A 16,702-nucleotide genomic window follows, 5' to 3' on the forward strand; every position below is an offset into this window, starting at 1 on the left:
ATTGGCCGTCCATGATTAAGATTATTATCTATACATATATATAATATATTATATAAAAATATATTTTGATTTAATTTGCATACAGGATCATTTGCAGATAAAGAACAATTTTAATGTTGGAGTCGATTCTAAGCCTTTAACACGCCACCTTTATAACAATGAAAATAAATAAAAATAAATCTAACTAAACTACAAATAGGATTATGAGATGGAGGGAGATAGTAGTTTGCTACAGAAATCACTTGAGACAATTTCGATCTAAGGTAATGCACTTGAAAAAGAATGCTTGCTATTTTTGGAAAGTAAATATTTGAGTACTCCAACCTGGGGAGTGATCCAATTCGTATGATGTAAAAACTTATCATTACTATTCGTTTATGCCGTAATACTCGGTGAAGGAGAAGCAGATTATGTTTGGCTCAGCCAATATTGGTTGCTATACTACGGAGCTATCAGTGGCCGGGGCTAGACATCAGTTTTCAGGTATACGTCTGTAGCCACCCCCTGAGGACGACTGGAGATTTGTGACTGAGTTTACACTTCCGAAGGACGATTGTGAGGCAGACGTATACATTGGAGAAAAGCTGCTAGTATTGTCGAAGATTGCTTCGTCCGGATGATAGCTGGTGGCGTTTGTTGTAAATGTTGCGTGGGGTATGATGTTTGTATTGGTGGGTATGGTTGTTGGATCGTTTCGAATTTTATGTGTTGATCTTCGACGGGAACCTTGCATCACGCCTATTTAATCAAAGATAACAAAAAAATTAAAGAAAGAAAAATATATTAGGATCCGATTTTACGACTTTTAAAAACAGTTGTAATTGAATTTGTATTTGTAGGTTTGTGTCCTTGTGTCAATAGAGTTTGTTTTTGTGTATGTTTAGCGCTATAAATGTTTTTTGTAGCTCTGTAAGAAAATATATAGTGTTAAATGAATGGTAAGTTTTTCAATGTGATATTAGACGGTGTTAAAGCACATACAACCTACAAAACGCTATACAACACAGTACATGCAAAAAAATATATAATTATTATTTGTTTTTAATTTATAAATTACTAATTTGAAAACAAAGCAATTCTACAATAAATTCTTGCTATTACGTGTTTGTAAAATATAACAATACGAATTTCTTATCCGGGCAAAGTTGGGTAATGTTTGAGTTTCCCTCAACGTCATTTTTGTTTTATTAAATATATTCCAGCTACATTCTTTAAAATATGCCAAAAATTTAACTTGATATGTTTCTTCAAAAATTCACCACAATCTCTTGGGCTGATATTGCATTTAAATCTGAGGATGTTGAGTATATAGATATTTTTACTGAACTGAGTCAATTCGAGTTTTTTGCCAAGAAAACATTTTTACATAAAACCACTGTTTTTGAACACACATTTTCCTCAAACACTTCCATTACATTCCTTCCGTTATTGCCTAACTCGACAATTCTTCCTCGAGGCAGTCCAGAATCCAAATGGTATTTTCTCTTTGGTTTCTATTCAATAACAATGGAAGAGATAAATACGTATAAACATTTTACCGTAAAAATTAGTATGAATTACACGAAAAACCCGTTTATTTGTTCATACAACACTATTACTTAATTCATGTCGTCAGATTCTATTTTTTTCAATCTTATTGTTTCTTGTTTTACACTAAAATTTTAACATATTTGTGTGAATCACATGCGGATCTAAATAGAAGAAATAATTCTCTTCGTCCTGAATATAGTATGAGCCCATATCTATTTACTTTTAATTCAAGTCTTCCATTTTTTCAGAAAATAAATACATACATCAATCAATTCAAATGTCACATATAAAAAATTGGAGAATTTTTTTTTTTGGTTTATCCCATATTTTTTCTTGTTTTGAACACTAATTAGAAACAACGGGAACGAAATGCATATTGCATTCATTAACTAGATAACAAAATGTACATCTTTCTGCAAAAATAGATTTTTTTACTTTTCATTCATCATTTTGAAAATTTTATAAACATTTTCATGATGTTAGGGATGGGACAAATTTCTTGGTTATTCAGAGAGTGATTGGAATTGAACAATGTACTAAAGTCGGTGTTCGCTCAGACAAGTTTGTTTGAGAAACTAAGTAATTACTGCATAACAACGAATGAGAGTGTGAACAACGCTTGTCTATACATGACATTAGGAAGTACCGTTCGATTCGATATTTAGGATTTTTTCAGTACATAGATTTTTTGGCATTTACGGTTCTTGGTTGATTGAAAATCCCGCAGCGCCGAAGCCTATTTTTAAAAGCAATATTTCATCTTCAGCTTTTTGAATTTACAAAACCGATAAAAAGAAGAGTTCTAAATTATAAGAAAAATTGGAAAAAAACTATGTATACATTTTGAAGAAAATAAGTGACACATTAAAAAAATGAAAACACTACATATTAAATTGCAACTAAAAGTGAAATAGGAAAGAATTTTTATAAAATAAATTCTATAACAGATTGATCTTGAGGAATGAATGCAAATGTGTATGTTTCTAATTGGTAATAAACTACTGTGTTGAAGCTGGCGATAGTTTTGTGAGTGCTTGGGTCTTGTCTGTGTGTCAGCATCTTTGTTATCATGTGTGTGATTTTGTGTAGAGTGAATTGAATAGATAGAATAAAACATCAAAAAATAGCAAACCAATATTAATTAAGGCAGGCAGGCATTTTAAAGTAGGCACTCATATCATTTCTATGCGCATTTTTGTTAGATTGGTTTCATATTCCACACACACAAAAATTATGGATGTCAGTTTAGCGTATACGTTCATGTTTTTTCTGTTGTGAGTTTTCTGTTTTAACCGTGAATCTGTTTTCATTTTATGTCAATAAAGGCAAATGCTTACAGCATTTTCTTTTCTTTTTCGTTTTTTTTTTTTTCATTTTTCTTTTTTGGTAAGTTAAAAGTTCGTTTATATGTTATTTTTTCATATGGTATTGGTTTTGTTTCTATCATGAGGCTTCAGTTTTTAGTTTTTTTTTTCGATTTTGTTAAAATCTTACAGTCGATAGCGATGTTTCTTGTACTTTATATGCTTCACGTCGAAAATTTTCCAGTTTAACTTTGTTCATGGGTGCACCTGCAAATAATGGACACAAAAACATATTTGTTGTTGTTGTTTGTACACAGAATGATAAAAATGCGATTATTGTTTAAGGCTCGTCAAATAATATATAATAATCAAAAAATAATACTGTAAATATAGTTATTTTTGTAATCGCTCTATTACTATATATATTGGCCTCTACATATTATTAACAATAAAGTAAAATTTCCTAAATCACAATTTACAAATAAAGCAAATTCCTGAAAAACTCTGTTTTTTTTAATTCAATTGTAAATTAGATTTATATTATGTACTTTCAAATCTTATTTTGAAGTTATCATTCTTCCTTCTTTAATTAAGTCGTCGAGGTGGTTTTGAAAAACATATAATCCCCTTTAAATATTTACTTAAAATTCTTATTTACAAGATCCCACTTTTAAAATAATGAATTAACAATAATCACCTTCATTATTATTATAATTTCTTCCCAAAGGCAGCATTTAATTATTTTGAAGAATTGTATACTAATTATATTGATATTGAAATCCGTAGACTGTGGCTTTCTATGTACTATATATGTATGAAATTCTACTCTATTGCTGCTAGGTGTGTCGTGAACATCTGTATGAAAATGTTTATTGCTAAATCGAATGATTTTGCGATATTTACACATTTGTTAGAATAAGAACAAAACACTTAAAGCTAACGATTTTCCTATAGACATTTTTTAGTATTAATAACAAGGTTTTCCTTGATTTCTTCTATGAAAGCTTGGAAAACATACACAACTTTTACACGCTACACATTAGTATTGAGTCGACGACAAGACAATGCAGATTATATTTTATGAAAAGATGCTGTCAGTAGAGTGCATTAAATCAAATATCATTTATATTTACTTACCAATATAGCTAAGCAGTACAGGTAAAAATATTAAGCCGTGGGCTGCGCCAATTAATACTATTCCTAAATACATTCGGAAGTAGAACACCTGGAAGATTTGACTCTTCGCAAAAGCCAGAACTAGAATACCACCAAATTTCGTTAGTGTAATGCCCGAGAATATCGAACTACCCATTTTCGTAAGACAGTCAGCAGCTCGTTTTTCTCGGGTACCTTCTGTCGATATTGAAAAGCTGTGGACTAAATGTGAGCAGAATTCCACAGAGATGCCAACTGCCATGACAAGGTTAACCAGCGATACTGCGTTCAATGAGATGTTCCAGTAGTACATGTTGCCTCCCAAATTTATAACGATCATGGTGATCGTAATAACAACAACCAGCGACGAATGTATGTCGAAGCCCATCAAAAGGAATGTGACAATGAATATGGCCAACACCGATATACCCATACTTTGTAGGGTATCGGGCCACATGGTCAGATATTGCTCATAGAAAACGTAGAAAACAGAATATGGAAATACTTCTACTTTCAGGGCATCCTCCAATGGTACACCCTGAGACATTAGTCGTCCTTGAATCATGTGCGTGATGTTTGCCGATATTTTACGGGCTGAACGCAGCGCACTGTAGTAGTCAGATGACGATTTCAAAATAGTATGATAGGCCATGAAATATGAAGAACCGACGATTGTTTGATTAGTGTCTGGCAAAACGTTATAACGTACACCGGGAGCATACACAGCATGTCCAGCTTTAGCGCAGTTATCATCAGGATTGTCTTGCAAAAAGAATGGTAAATATTTGCCGAAATCCCGTTCGTCAGGGCGATGCAAACTATTACGATTAATCACACAGCTTTCACAGGAGTAATCTAAAACGAATAATGAAAAAAAATACATAATTACTATGAAACTTTCGTATATATTTTGAAACATATGTAGTATTCGCGCAAACAATTGCCAATGGACCTTAATTATAAAAAGACCACTACACATTTGACGATAAATTTTTGTTACGTACAAACATGTTGCTTTTCAGTATTCAAAAATATTCTAATTTACCATTTTTAGATAGTAAAACGTTTTGTCGTACAAAATAAGATATCATCTCAATCATCAATATTTTATATGAAATTTAATTTATGTATGTAATTAAATGTTCATCTTACCTTGATGTGGACAGAAATCACCAGTATCAGGGTGGTATTTGCAACAGGACGAAGCTTGACTCCAATCAAAGTAATCATCGATCCAACTAGATGCAGGTCGTGCAATATACGAAACATTAGATCGTTTACTCGACAAGTAGATTTGTGTTATAACACTGTCATCGTTGCAGAACTGACCCGAACAAACCAAATTCTGATCAAATGTTGTTGAAAAATTCAAGCCAGATTTTAACACGAAATAAACTGGGGGTCCAATGCTAAGGTACTTGTTTAATGATTGGAAATAATGTAGAACGAAGCTATCTTCAGGCATCGAAAGTTCCTGATTCAATCCAATTTCAATTCGCGGTGCTATGGCTATACTGGAACAAAGCCAACCGAAGAATACAATCATGACAACAACGCGTACTGTTTTCTTCATCAGGAATGGTACGTAGACACTCTTAAAAAATTTGTATAGCAGACCTTCAGTGATGGGAGCAGCATCAGTCTTTTTGCCGCGTATGAAGCAGCAGACATCCAAACGATTCTCCGCTTGTCGCTTTGTATCCAATGTCAATAGACTGACAAAACACGTGATTTGCAGGAGAAAATCAATGAACAGGGCCATACCGGCGTACATTGCGAATGCCTTTACAGCCGGCATATCAGAAAGCCCGCCCAAAAAGAAGCAACAACTCTCACTGACAGAAGTCAACAGCATGGAAGGTCCTACACGGCCTAGTATTCTGCCAATATGTTCTTCGTGAGTCTCGTCTGCTTTGCGGCCGTCGCGTTGATAGGTTTGTACCAAAATAAAAATGTTGTCGACACCAACAGCCAAAACCAAGAATGGTATTACTTCGACAATGATTAATGTGGCCGGCACACCTATGTAACCGAAGATACCAACCGAGGAAACCACAGAGGCCAATACAATAATGACGCCGCCAACTCCCAATGTTATCTTGCTGTCGATAAAGGCCCGGCCTATCTCTTGTACATGTCCCAATGAAATGGCTATGTACGCAAACATTATTAAGTATGACACCAAAATAGTGAGGACATCCGATTGCGATCCGCGATTCAATTCATCTTCAATAGACCGTTCTGAGGTAAATGCTATGTCCATATGTTTGCTCATACGCGTCTTCGTGTAATTAAGCATATAATTAATATAACGTTCTTCCCATTCTAAGGTCGGCCCCAGTTTCTCCTTATCGTGATAGTTTCTAACTAAGAACGTCAATATTAACGCATTGGCTCGTTCATATTTGGTACCTGGGCCAAGTTGTTCTCCAGACTTAAGGAATCCTCCGAGAGCAATAGCCGGATCCACGATACCTCCGTAAGGTGCCAGACATAAATAAGGGTTACTCATGCACTTATACAATTCATCCAGATAGTTGACCTGAAAATTCAACACACAATTAATTTTTTTTGTTGGCCTTCTAAAAAACATTCATAGTTTACCTCAAAGCCATTATCTTCATCCTCATCGTCTAAGCGTTCCAAGTCGTCTTTGAAATAGCCCCATATCGACTGGACAACACAATTCGTTGTTTCGACTGGCACAGATTCCCCTGCCACCAAAGGAGCATAACAGATATCTTTCAGCATTGTGGCATTATCGATGTCTTTGCCCAAATTTTTTATATCCTCTTGTAGATTATAGACATCGATCAAAAATTGTTTGTCAAAAACTGGACCGAACTGCAGTGGTCCATTTGAGGTGTTATGTATAATATCAGGCAAATCCACAGCTTTGATAATAATCTGTTCAAGCCTATAGAACGGTTCGAAATTGGAATCGAAAAATTTGCGTTCGACACGTGAGCGAGATTGTGGCGAAGCCCACAACTCTACAGGATCCGTAGTAACATGTAGGAACTTTATGCCACTACCAAGAGCAGCAACAACAATTAAACCTCCCAGAAGTGTTAGCCAGGGATATGTGGCAAACAGTTTACCCCATGCCGTAAAGAACTCCTCAAGATATTTTTCCGTTTTGGCACCCAAGTGTTCAAAGTAGCCAGAATCGGACTCGATCACGACATCAATACCATCATTGTGCGCCCCGTCCACTTCGTTGCCGTCAGCTGTGTCAAAAAATATAACAAAATTAATATATTGTTAATTTGAACCTATTCAATTGCAAATGTAATCCAGATTCAAAACAACCACTAACAGTTATTCAAATGTAAGCAGATACATATATTAAACAACATCTTTCCGGCAGATTAATAATCTGTTTGCAAAGCTGCTGAACATTTACAGATATACCCAATAAAAATGAAAAACGGACAGTAGCACAGTTCTACATAAAACAATTTTATGTATACGTGAGAGGAGACACCACAGTAATACAATGCGATTGGAAAAGGATAAAGCCATTAGAGTTCAGGTTAAACATAATAGTCGGTATGTGAAAGATATGATATATTTTTTAAACTTGGACAGATTTTGGTTTTCATTGTTTGACAAAATACGTGATTGAATGAATGTGTGCTGACCTAATTGGACAAATATCGTTTGATAAACATGGTAGATTATATAAGGAATACTTCACATTTCGGTAAACAAAAAACCAGTGAGCGGAGCAGTATAGTCGGACGGGGCCGACCATACGATACCCTACACAACTACCACGAACTCTAACTTTCTGAGGATGTTTATTCCGAGTCTAAGTAATATTTCATGATATTTGCCCCCTCTTGTCCGATTAAAGGTTAACAACACCTCTTCCTTACTTTTTTCGAATATTCAGTACAGTCCTTCTAATTACTTGTCCAGATTACCTTCCCGGTGGGTGTGTTGTGATTTTCGGATTATACTCTACTCGAAAATACACAAAAAATTATGTTTTCGGTCCATTTCATCCCAAAATTTTAATCTGATCATCACCGAAAATTGTAGGCGTTGTTCTTGACCATAGGGTCTATGTCCTTCAGGAGTAAATATATACGCCATAGAATACAAATTTTGCGATTTTTCACACCGATGCGATTTTTTATACCGATCGTCATATCTCGACTAGCTGAGTCGATCTAGTCATGTGTGTCCGTCCGTCCGTCTGTCCATTATAATTTGTAAACACGATACAGGCCACAGTTATGGACCAATGTTCACGAAATTTTGCATGTAGGATGGGTTCTGGCCAATGAAGACCCCTATTGTTTTTGATAAAGATCGGTTAATGTTTAGGGGTTGAAATGGACCAAAAACTTTATTTTTGTCGGTTTTTCTGGCCGCTCCACAGGCCGCAATTATGGCCCAAACACCTCGAATTTTTGCATGGAGAAGGGGATCGGGCCAAAGAAAAAGCATGCCTGATTTGATAAAGATCGGTCAATATTTAGCGGGTCAAATGGACCCTAACTTTTGTGTCAAAAACTACAAAAATTGTATTATATAGCGTATATATTTACCACTGAGGGACATAGACCCGAGAAGTTGATAATATATCCAAGAGGAGTGGTTGACCTTTAAATTGATACCAATTTTATTGTCGTAGGTACTCGGATGCGGGAGTTACATTTAAATATTTACAGGTGCTTACGTATTCATATATTATTTAGTAACCTATTACCACACTGTAGGGCGGAAATATAGCGCTGATCGCTTTGAAATGTTCCTTGAGGTTCCAGTTATGGTCAAGGACAACGCCTAAACTGTTAGGTGATGATCAGTCGAAAGCCGAACATCACAACACAACCTACGGTGAAGAGAACCTGGACAAATAATTAGAGGGGCTGTACTGATTATTAGTAACATTTGTTGACTTCTAGCCAGTCAAAAGTGTGCAAATATCGTGAAATATTGCCCAATCTCAGAATATAAAACCACAGAAAGTTAGATTTTCATGGAAGTTGTGTAGGGTATCGTATGGTCGGCCCCGTCCGACTATACTGCTCCGCTCACTGGTTTTAATGTTATTTATTTATGAGCCAATAATACGCAATGTACATAATTTTGTAATTAATTCTACTGATACTTTTGTATGTGAAATATTGGTCTAAAAATTTGTCTGTCAGTTTCTGTTAAATGTATATTGAATACATATTTCACTATACTACTATTCAATCACGGTTTAATTTAGACCAACTGTTGAATGGTATAAATAATAAAATAAAATTGTTGACATTGTAATACACATAGAAAATAAAGTACATTGGAAATAGAATTTATAACGACAACGTTTCAACGTCATATCGGTTTTAACGGCGGTATCCAAAAGTCCCGAAGTACTGGCTTTTGCTTGATATCGCTTATAACGACTATCGCTTACAGCGACCACTTTCCCCGGATCATTGATCGTCGTTATAAGCAATTTCGACTGTATGATTTTAGTTTGTTTTGGGAAGACAAGCCTATTCTTCTAAGAACACTAAAATAATCAATTTCAATTCTACGGATGTCTATGTTGAGAACGATTACTTGTATGTATGTATAAAAACAACGTTCCTTGTTAGACTTTTTCGACCAATAGTTCTACTTTCGTCGGCAATAAATTTTTAGAAATGATAATTTCCATGTATTTTTAGACAAGCTACAAAACTATTTACATTACTACAATATGTTAACAAAAATATATATAAAAACCAAAAATAATACAAATACTTCTTTAAAAGAATACAATAAATAAAAATTATACTTTTTTGAAAAGCTAGAATAGACAACAACATTATAACAATGAAAACAATACAAAAATAATAGACAGGCAAAAGCAGACTTTTAGGCAGACGACGTACTAAAGTGTGTAGAATATGTATGTGTTTCTTGTACATTAAGTTTGGTGTGTATGTGCTAATATGAGAATAGACGAAGTGAAATTTGGGAATGAAATGATATAGGATATTGATTTAATTTGCAAATTGTTTATCTAATAAAAATACACAAAATTTCGAATATTCACATAAAGAAACAAATTAATAAAAGAGGTGCCACCAAATACAATAAACAAAATATGTTTTGTGTTAGTTTGTGTTTTGTTTTACGCATTAAATATCAAACCAAAGACGTACTGGATATTTTCGATTGCAGGGGCGAATCCTCCTCTGGAGCTAATTCATTGTTGACAGTGTGACCACCAGTGTAACGTCTGCCAAAGGACGTGTTATAACGGTTATCCATCAAACCTTCACCTACCAAAACTAAATTGAAGAAATGTTTTTTTGCCAATCATAATACAACAATAACATAATCATATACAGTGATCATTACAATTTAAACAACAACAAAAAAGGGAAACGTCAAAGAATAAAATTACTACATTTATCTGCCGATGATATAAAAAAAATATTTAAAAATTTAATGATTCTGATCTCAAATCTATTCTAGTCGTTTCCGAATGAATTAGGAAAAGTGGTAACATAATTATTCATATAGATTTTAGATTGATGCATGTTATGTGGGAGGTGTATGTATAAGTATATCATATGTTTGACGAAATGTTAATCCGAAATTGTATGAATTCAAATTAATTTATTAAAAGTTAATATTCATTTGAACTAGAGGAAACCTTTACATTTATTAAAATTATTCTGGTGGTATTGAAGAAAAGTCTACAATATACATTAGCCCTCTGAGGTTTCAGACATTGGATATACGAAAATTTTTTATATGCGTTTAAGAATATTGTTTTAATATTGTTTTGTGTTTATTTAGAAAAAAAATAGCGCCACTGCTTTTAAACGGAACCATAGTTAAAATGTTGTTTCCTCTAATAAAAAACATTCGCCATGTTCAAAACTCTTTAATTTTTAATCGTATTATATAAAAGTTTCAAGAACATGTTCGCACTACAGATTCCAAAAGAAAAGTGATCACAAAATTGAAATTTGACGGATTTGCAAAATTGCTCAGGCTCTAAATTGTTCAAAGTGGAAAATATATAATGCACTTCAATACATTAAGCCATCGGCGCGATTCGACCAATATACAGCAAGATACTATAAAAAACGCCCATTTGAATCGTCAATTAAAAGTGAGTTATGCATTCTTGTGACGAGCCGCACAATACGAAATATATTGTAGGTAGCTGGGCCAAAGAAATGTGTCTCTCGTGGAAAAGGAAATGCTCTAAAATGACAAGGTATGCAGGACACTGATACCAAAAACAGTGCCAGAATGTTAAATCTTGAATCGCCAGGACCATTGGAACACCTCTGGGGAGTCTTAAATAAATTAAAGGCTTTAAAAGTAAAAAAATGCATTTCATAAACCTTGCGGGCTCCATGCCTCGTAAATGCCAAAAATAAAAGGGGCTTTTACCAATTATTGAAAACCCCTATGATTTAATGGTATTTAAAAAAAATAATGGTATAAAAAAAATCTAATTATATTTCGCAAAATATATATATATATATATCATATTATTTTTTAAAGATTTTTTTTTTTTTTTTTTTGAACCCCTTCAATTAATTAGATGCATTTTGCAGAAATTCGATTCGATGAGAAGCAAAAAAAAAATAAATTGTCATTATTTGCATTGGATTATTTTATTTGGGGCTATTCTCAGTTTGTGGTAAAGAATAATTATCATCTCACCACCACTCTCAAGGAAATTATTGAATGCATCATTCACAAACTCAGAATAGCCCCAAATAAAATAATCCAATGCAAATAACGACAATTTATTATTTTATTCTTATTTATTTATTTTTTATTTTTATTTTATTTTTTTTTTTTTTTTGAAACCCCTTCAATTAGTTAGATGCATTTTGCAGAAATACGATTCGATGACAAGCAAAAAAAAATGTCGTTATTTGCATTGGATTATTTTATTTGGGGCTATTCTCAGTTTGTGGTAAAGAATAATTATCTTTTCACCACCACTCTCAAGGGAAGTATTGAATGATACAATAATTTTGCCTTGTGCAAATAAAGACCATTTTTTAAAATTTCTACGATAATTTGTTTGTATTACACTCGGATTCATAATTGTAATAAATGTATAATTATTTAGTATAAAGAATAATAATCAACACAACAGGAATATAATCATATGGAAAACGTTTTGTTTTTGGAAACCTTTCATGGAATTACAATTTCATATTTTTTATATACTGCTTAAAATAATGTAATTGCTAAACTTTATACTTTGTTTTGCAATTAGTTATATTTATGATAATTTAAAAATCAAATCCTAGCATGCATTAATGAGAAATATGTCTATTGATGGATAATATTATTATTCATACATTTCTAATGGCTATGATTCCGACATGCAACGATCGTTCATTGCAAAGTTTTCAATTAGAATAAATAAAGAAATATATATATATATATAATATATGAGCTGTGTTCCAGTACTGTTTTACTTCAAACATCAAATCAGTTAAATGTCAAAATCGTATAAAGAGTTTTTACTCTATGCACACAGAAATCAGCATTCCTTCTGTTTTTCCGTTACACACATTTATCGATTAAATTAAAATTTATTGGAATTCTATTTTTAATTATTTTTTTTTGTGAGATGTACTGCAACACAGCTGTAGTATTATGTTTCATAACATCCCGTGATAAAAAAACAAAAAATATTTAAATAAAAAAATCTGTGCTAACATTAAAATACTCCCAAAAACTAGTCAATGGTAGGACCTGGCAAATATTGTCATTTGTAGTGCACAAATACGAAAAAAAAACATTTTATGTAGGGAATAGATGAATAAGAAATAACAATTGAAATAGTTTTTAACGACATACCATCCATATTTTTGGAGGGGAACAAACAGACTCCCATTAGGAACAACAAACTTCCCACAACAAATACTGCTATCATTATTACTGTGAATGCATCAAAACCACCAATCATAAAAGGTTGAGGTGCTGGTGGTTCTGGTGGCGGAATGGGACAGGATGCCTCGCAATCGGTACAGGAACATGCCGGTGTCTTATCCTGCAAAAAAATAAAGCATTAAATATTGTAGATTACTTCAATATATATCACGAATTCCATGTATCGCACTGTTACAACGTGCGAAATATAATCGTTTGTTTAGTTAAGAAAAATTTGTTTCCGAATTTTCTTTTGGAATTTTTATTAAATAGTTTTTCGCCTTTTACATTACCTGTTAATTTTTTAATGAATAGGTTTGTAAATTTCGGAGATATTAGGAAAAATTTAGCGTAAGCACGAGCTACAAAATTTTCCCTTTAAAAATTGGATATCAGTTTCGATATGAAATTTCGTCGAATTGGCTGGAGATAAAGGTGCATTTTTTACAGCTATAAGGGGTTATTCAAGATTATATTGACATTTAATTTTTTTGAGAAAAAAATTCTAACATATACTTTTTTAACTTTGAACACCGTCACGCACATGTTACACTCGTAACGCACACATGTACTAAAAAAATTAAATTCAAAACAGAATGTTTTAAATATGCTAATTCTTATACCCCACACAACTATGTTGTCAGGGTATTATAGCTTTGTGTGGCCCCAAGTCCTTTAGTATATCATTATGCAGTTATGGACCAATCGTCACGAAATGTTTGCCTGTAAGTCCGGTTCTAAATCAACTTAATGAGGTAGAATGTAACATGTGCGTGACGGATACAAAATTTTTCGATGGAGATAGAAGACAAACTTAGTTATTTTATTTGAGTTTGCCATCTCAAGACCCACACATAACAGCATTATAAAAAAATCTCATATTAGAGTCTGTATAGAAACATATGTTAATTTTGTCACGCACGCGTTACATATTTTCTTACACTATTTAACTGCACTTACCACGGGATTCTGTTGTTATATACAGGTTTATAAATATTAATCAATTAATTTAATTAATTTTTTTGCAACAAAGCCTAAATGGCCATTGATAGTTACACAATACAACAATTACACTGTGCGACACGAACATTTTTCAGGCGTTCTAATGTACCAATTTTGTTTAGTTGGAGTCCCTGGACCACGAAAATACCTTTGGTTTTTCTGGGTCACTTCAAAAATTAATTTTATAACGGTAAATATGGAGAAAAACATGGTTTCATGGATTTTTCATTTGAAACTTGAATAACTTATTTACTTTATAACGGATTTATATTATTCTTTTTTTCTTTCGAAGAGTACAATTTTTCCTTGCAAACAAGATATATATTTGGTAAATCGGTTGAGGATTGGCTGAGTTACAGCGGTTGAAATGTGAAAAAATACGCATAAAAAGACAAAATTTATTTTTCTTCGGACTGTACGATGAAATTATGATATCAAGCCATACAAGTTTTATTATATTACGGAGAAGAAAATTAAATTAGCTTTCGAAAATGATAAAAATCAAACAAATCGGTTAAAAAATGGATGACTTATACACATTTTTGTATAGATTCTATGCATATTCTCTAAAGGAACTATGGGTCTATCTCGTTTCCTTTTGCCTGTTGCAAACATAACGGTTTGTAACAGGAAACGATACAGACCCATATTTCGTTTAGAGAATATGCATAGAATCAATACAAAAATGTGTATAAGTCATTCATTTTTTAACCGATTTGTTTGATTTTTATCATTTTCGAAAGCTAATTTAATTTTCATCCCCGTAATATAATAAAACATATATGGCTTGATATCATAATTTCATCGTACAGTCCGAAGAAAAATAAATTTTTCGCCTATGTGGTGGCCTTTTTTGTGGAATTCGTGATATATACATATATGGTTTATATTACATACATTTAATGGACTACTGCAAGGAACTGTGGCTGGATCAAGTGGACGGTAACCGTCAATGACTGACGAGCTGTTTTCATGCTGAACATAGGTGATTTGAAAAGGTACATACAAGTTATCGGCATCACCCATATATGTAAACCACTTAGTAGCACTGCAACGAGAAGCAGTATGATCGCCACAAACAATATCCATGGCTAGCTGTCCCGTTGATGGTACGGATACCTGAAAACATATAGATGAGTATTAATTTCTTGACAAAGCAATATTAAAAACATATATTAAAATGTCATCCAATTATTAGTAAGAAATTTTGTTTAAAGTTTAAACTATTTTTTTTTTTAATCTGGAAAAGATGAAAACAGTTTTATACTTAGATATGCATATATGCAAGTTGCCTTATATTTTCTTGAAATTAAAGGATCTTTACAAATATTAAAATGAAAATGTGTACAGAAGAATATCTTACCTGAGAGCAAGACCTGTATGTGCTATTCGTGTAATTGGCCGTTATATGTAAATCGATATTGTTGACGTATAATTTACCTATTGAGGATGTAATACAAACGGAAAAGAAACCCATTAAATCACCACATTTCGAAATCAATTATTGACAATCTCCATCCTCCTCGAAAGACAAACAAAACAACAAATAAACTTACCGTCAGTATTGGTTTTAGTTTCGACGACATGCATAAATTCCGATTGTTTAGGTGAGCAAGTAAATTCGCATAAATGCTTCACCAAATTTGCCATACACGATGGACAACGATCCAGAAAATTTGCAGCTAATTTGATATTCTTATTTAAAATTTCCACCTAAGAGCAGATACAACAAATTTGCAATTCATATAACGGAAAGACGAGGGCTGTTGTATTTATAATACCTGTTTACTATCACAGCAAAAATCCGATGCGCCATTCTCTAGCAGGTGACCGCATCGTTCCTTCAACAGATTACGACCCTCATCAGAAATGGGTTTGGCCGTACCATTGTAGGCACAGTACTGGCTACGATCATATGCATCGACATTGCAGACACCGTACCACACGCAATCCTGAAGAATAGAAGGGAAAATCAAATCATAAATATAATCATGACATTATCAAAAACTCTATTCTATATTAATAATCTTTTTTAATTAAATGAATTGTAATTAATAATCACATATTCTTATTGAATATTTATATACGCCTGTGGTAGTTCAAAGAAAAAAAAAGAAAGAAAGTTCAATATTTTTATATTTCAAGTAACAATTTAAAGAATCCATTATGGTTTTAACCAACCACAAGAGATTGACACCTTGTGTAATTAATTCAATTACTTTCAGTTTGAAGACATTTTTTTCTTATATAAAGTTTCTATTTATATACCCCAAACATGATGAAAATGCAAATTTTGTGAGATTTTTTTCCAAAAGAAACTAACTAAAAACTAACAAAATATTACAATTATGTTCATTTGATCATAGAAGTGTTATATTGATATTAGGGTTCCATCAATCATGTATACATATGGAAGGCCTTTACTGTACTTTCCTACTCCATACCACTGAAAGCTTTGGAGGAAATATTATTATAACAAAGCACATTAACTAAAACTAATTATGATTTTTTTTTTTTAATTTACTTAAAGGGTCAAGTGAAATGGAGTATGAAGTGATGCTGATAATTCATTCAAAAACAATAATATTTTTAGCATGTGTCTCTGATAAAGTTAATGTTTAATTCGCTGCTTATCTTACAGTACAATCATATTTTAATTACCTTCATTGGATTATACGATACATGCCAATAATGATGATGTGTGTTTAAAAGCTTTAATTGCAAACAAAAAACAGCTCAAAGTGTCACATAAACATACATATATTTACAATAATAGTCATCCGATAGCCCGAATTAATATC

At 32.7% G+C, this 16,702-nt stretch overlaps 1 protein-coding gene across 1 annotated transcript; it reads right to left on the reverse strand.

Annotated features, from left to right (window-relative positions):
- Positions 1-681: 681 nt before the first annotated feature.
- Positions 682-15,895, reverse strand: LOC133325816 (NPC intracellular cholesterol transporter 1; the record flags this gene model as incomplete). Its single annotated transcript, XM_061534535.1, has 11 exons — positions 682-738; positions 3,025-3,101; positions 3,972-4,844; positions 5,142-6,531; positions 6,594-7,219; positions 10,145-10,273; positions 12,828-13,020; positions 14,799-15,020; positions 15,265-15,341; positions 15,458-15,614; positions 15,683-15,895. Coding segments are annotated over 11 exons (3,963 nt in total), but the record flags the coding sequence as incomplete, so codon positions are not given.
- Positions 15,896-16,702: the final 807 nt, after the last annotated feature.

This window comes from Musca vetustissima, unplaced genomic scaffold (assembly GCF_032173495.1).
Source record: "Musca vetustissima isolate MV318-11 ecotype Yass unplaced genomic scaffold, APGP_CSIRO_Mvet_v1 utg30349, whole genome shotgun sequence".
Lineage (NCBI taxonomy): Eukaryota > Metazoa > Arthropoda > Insecta > Diptera > Muscidae > Musca > Musca vetustissima.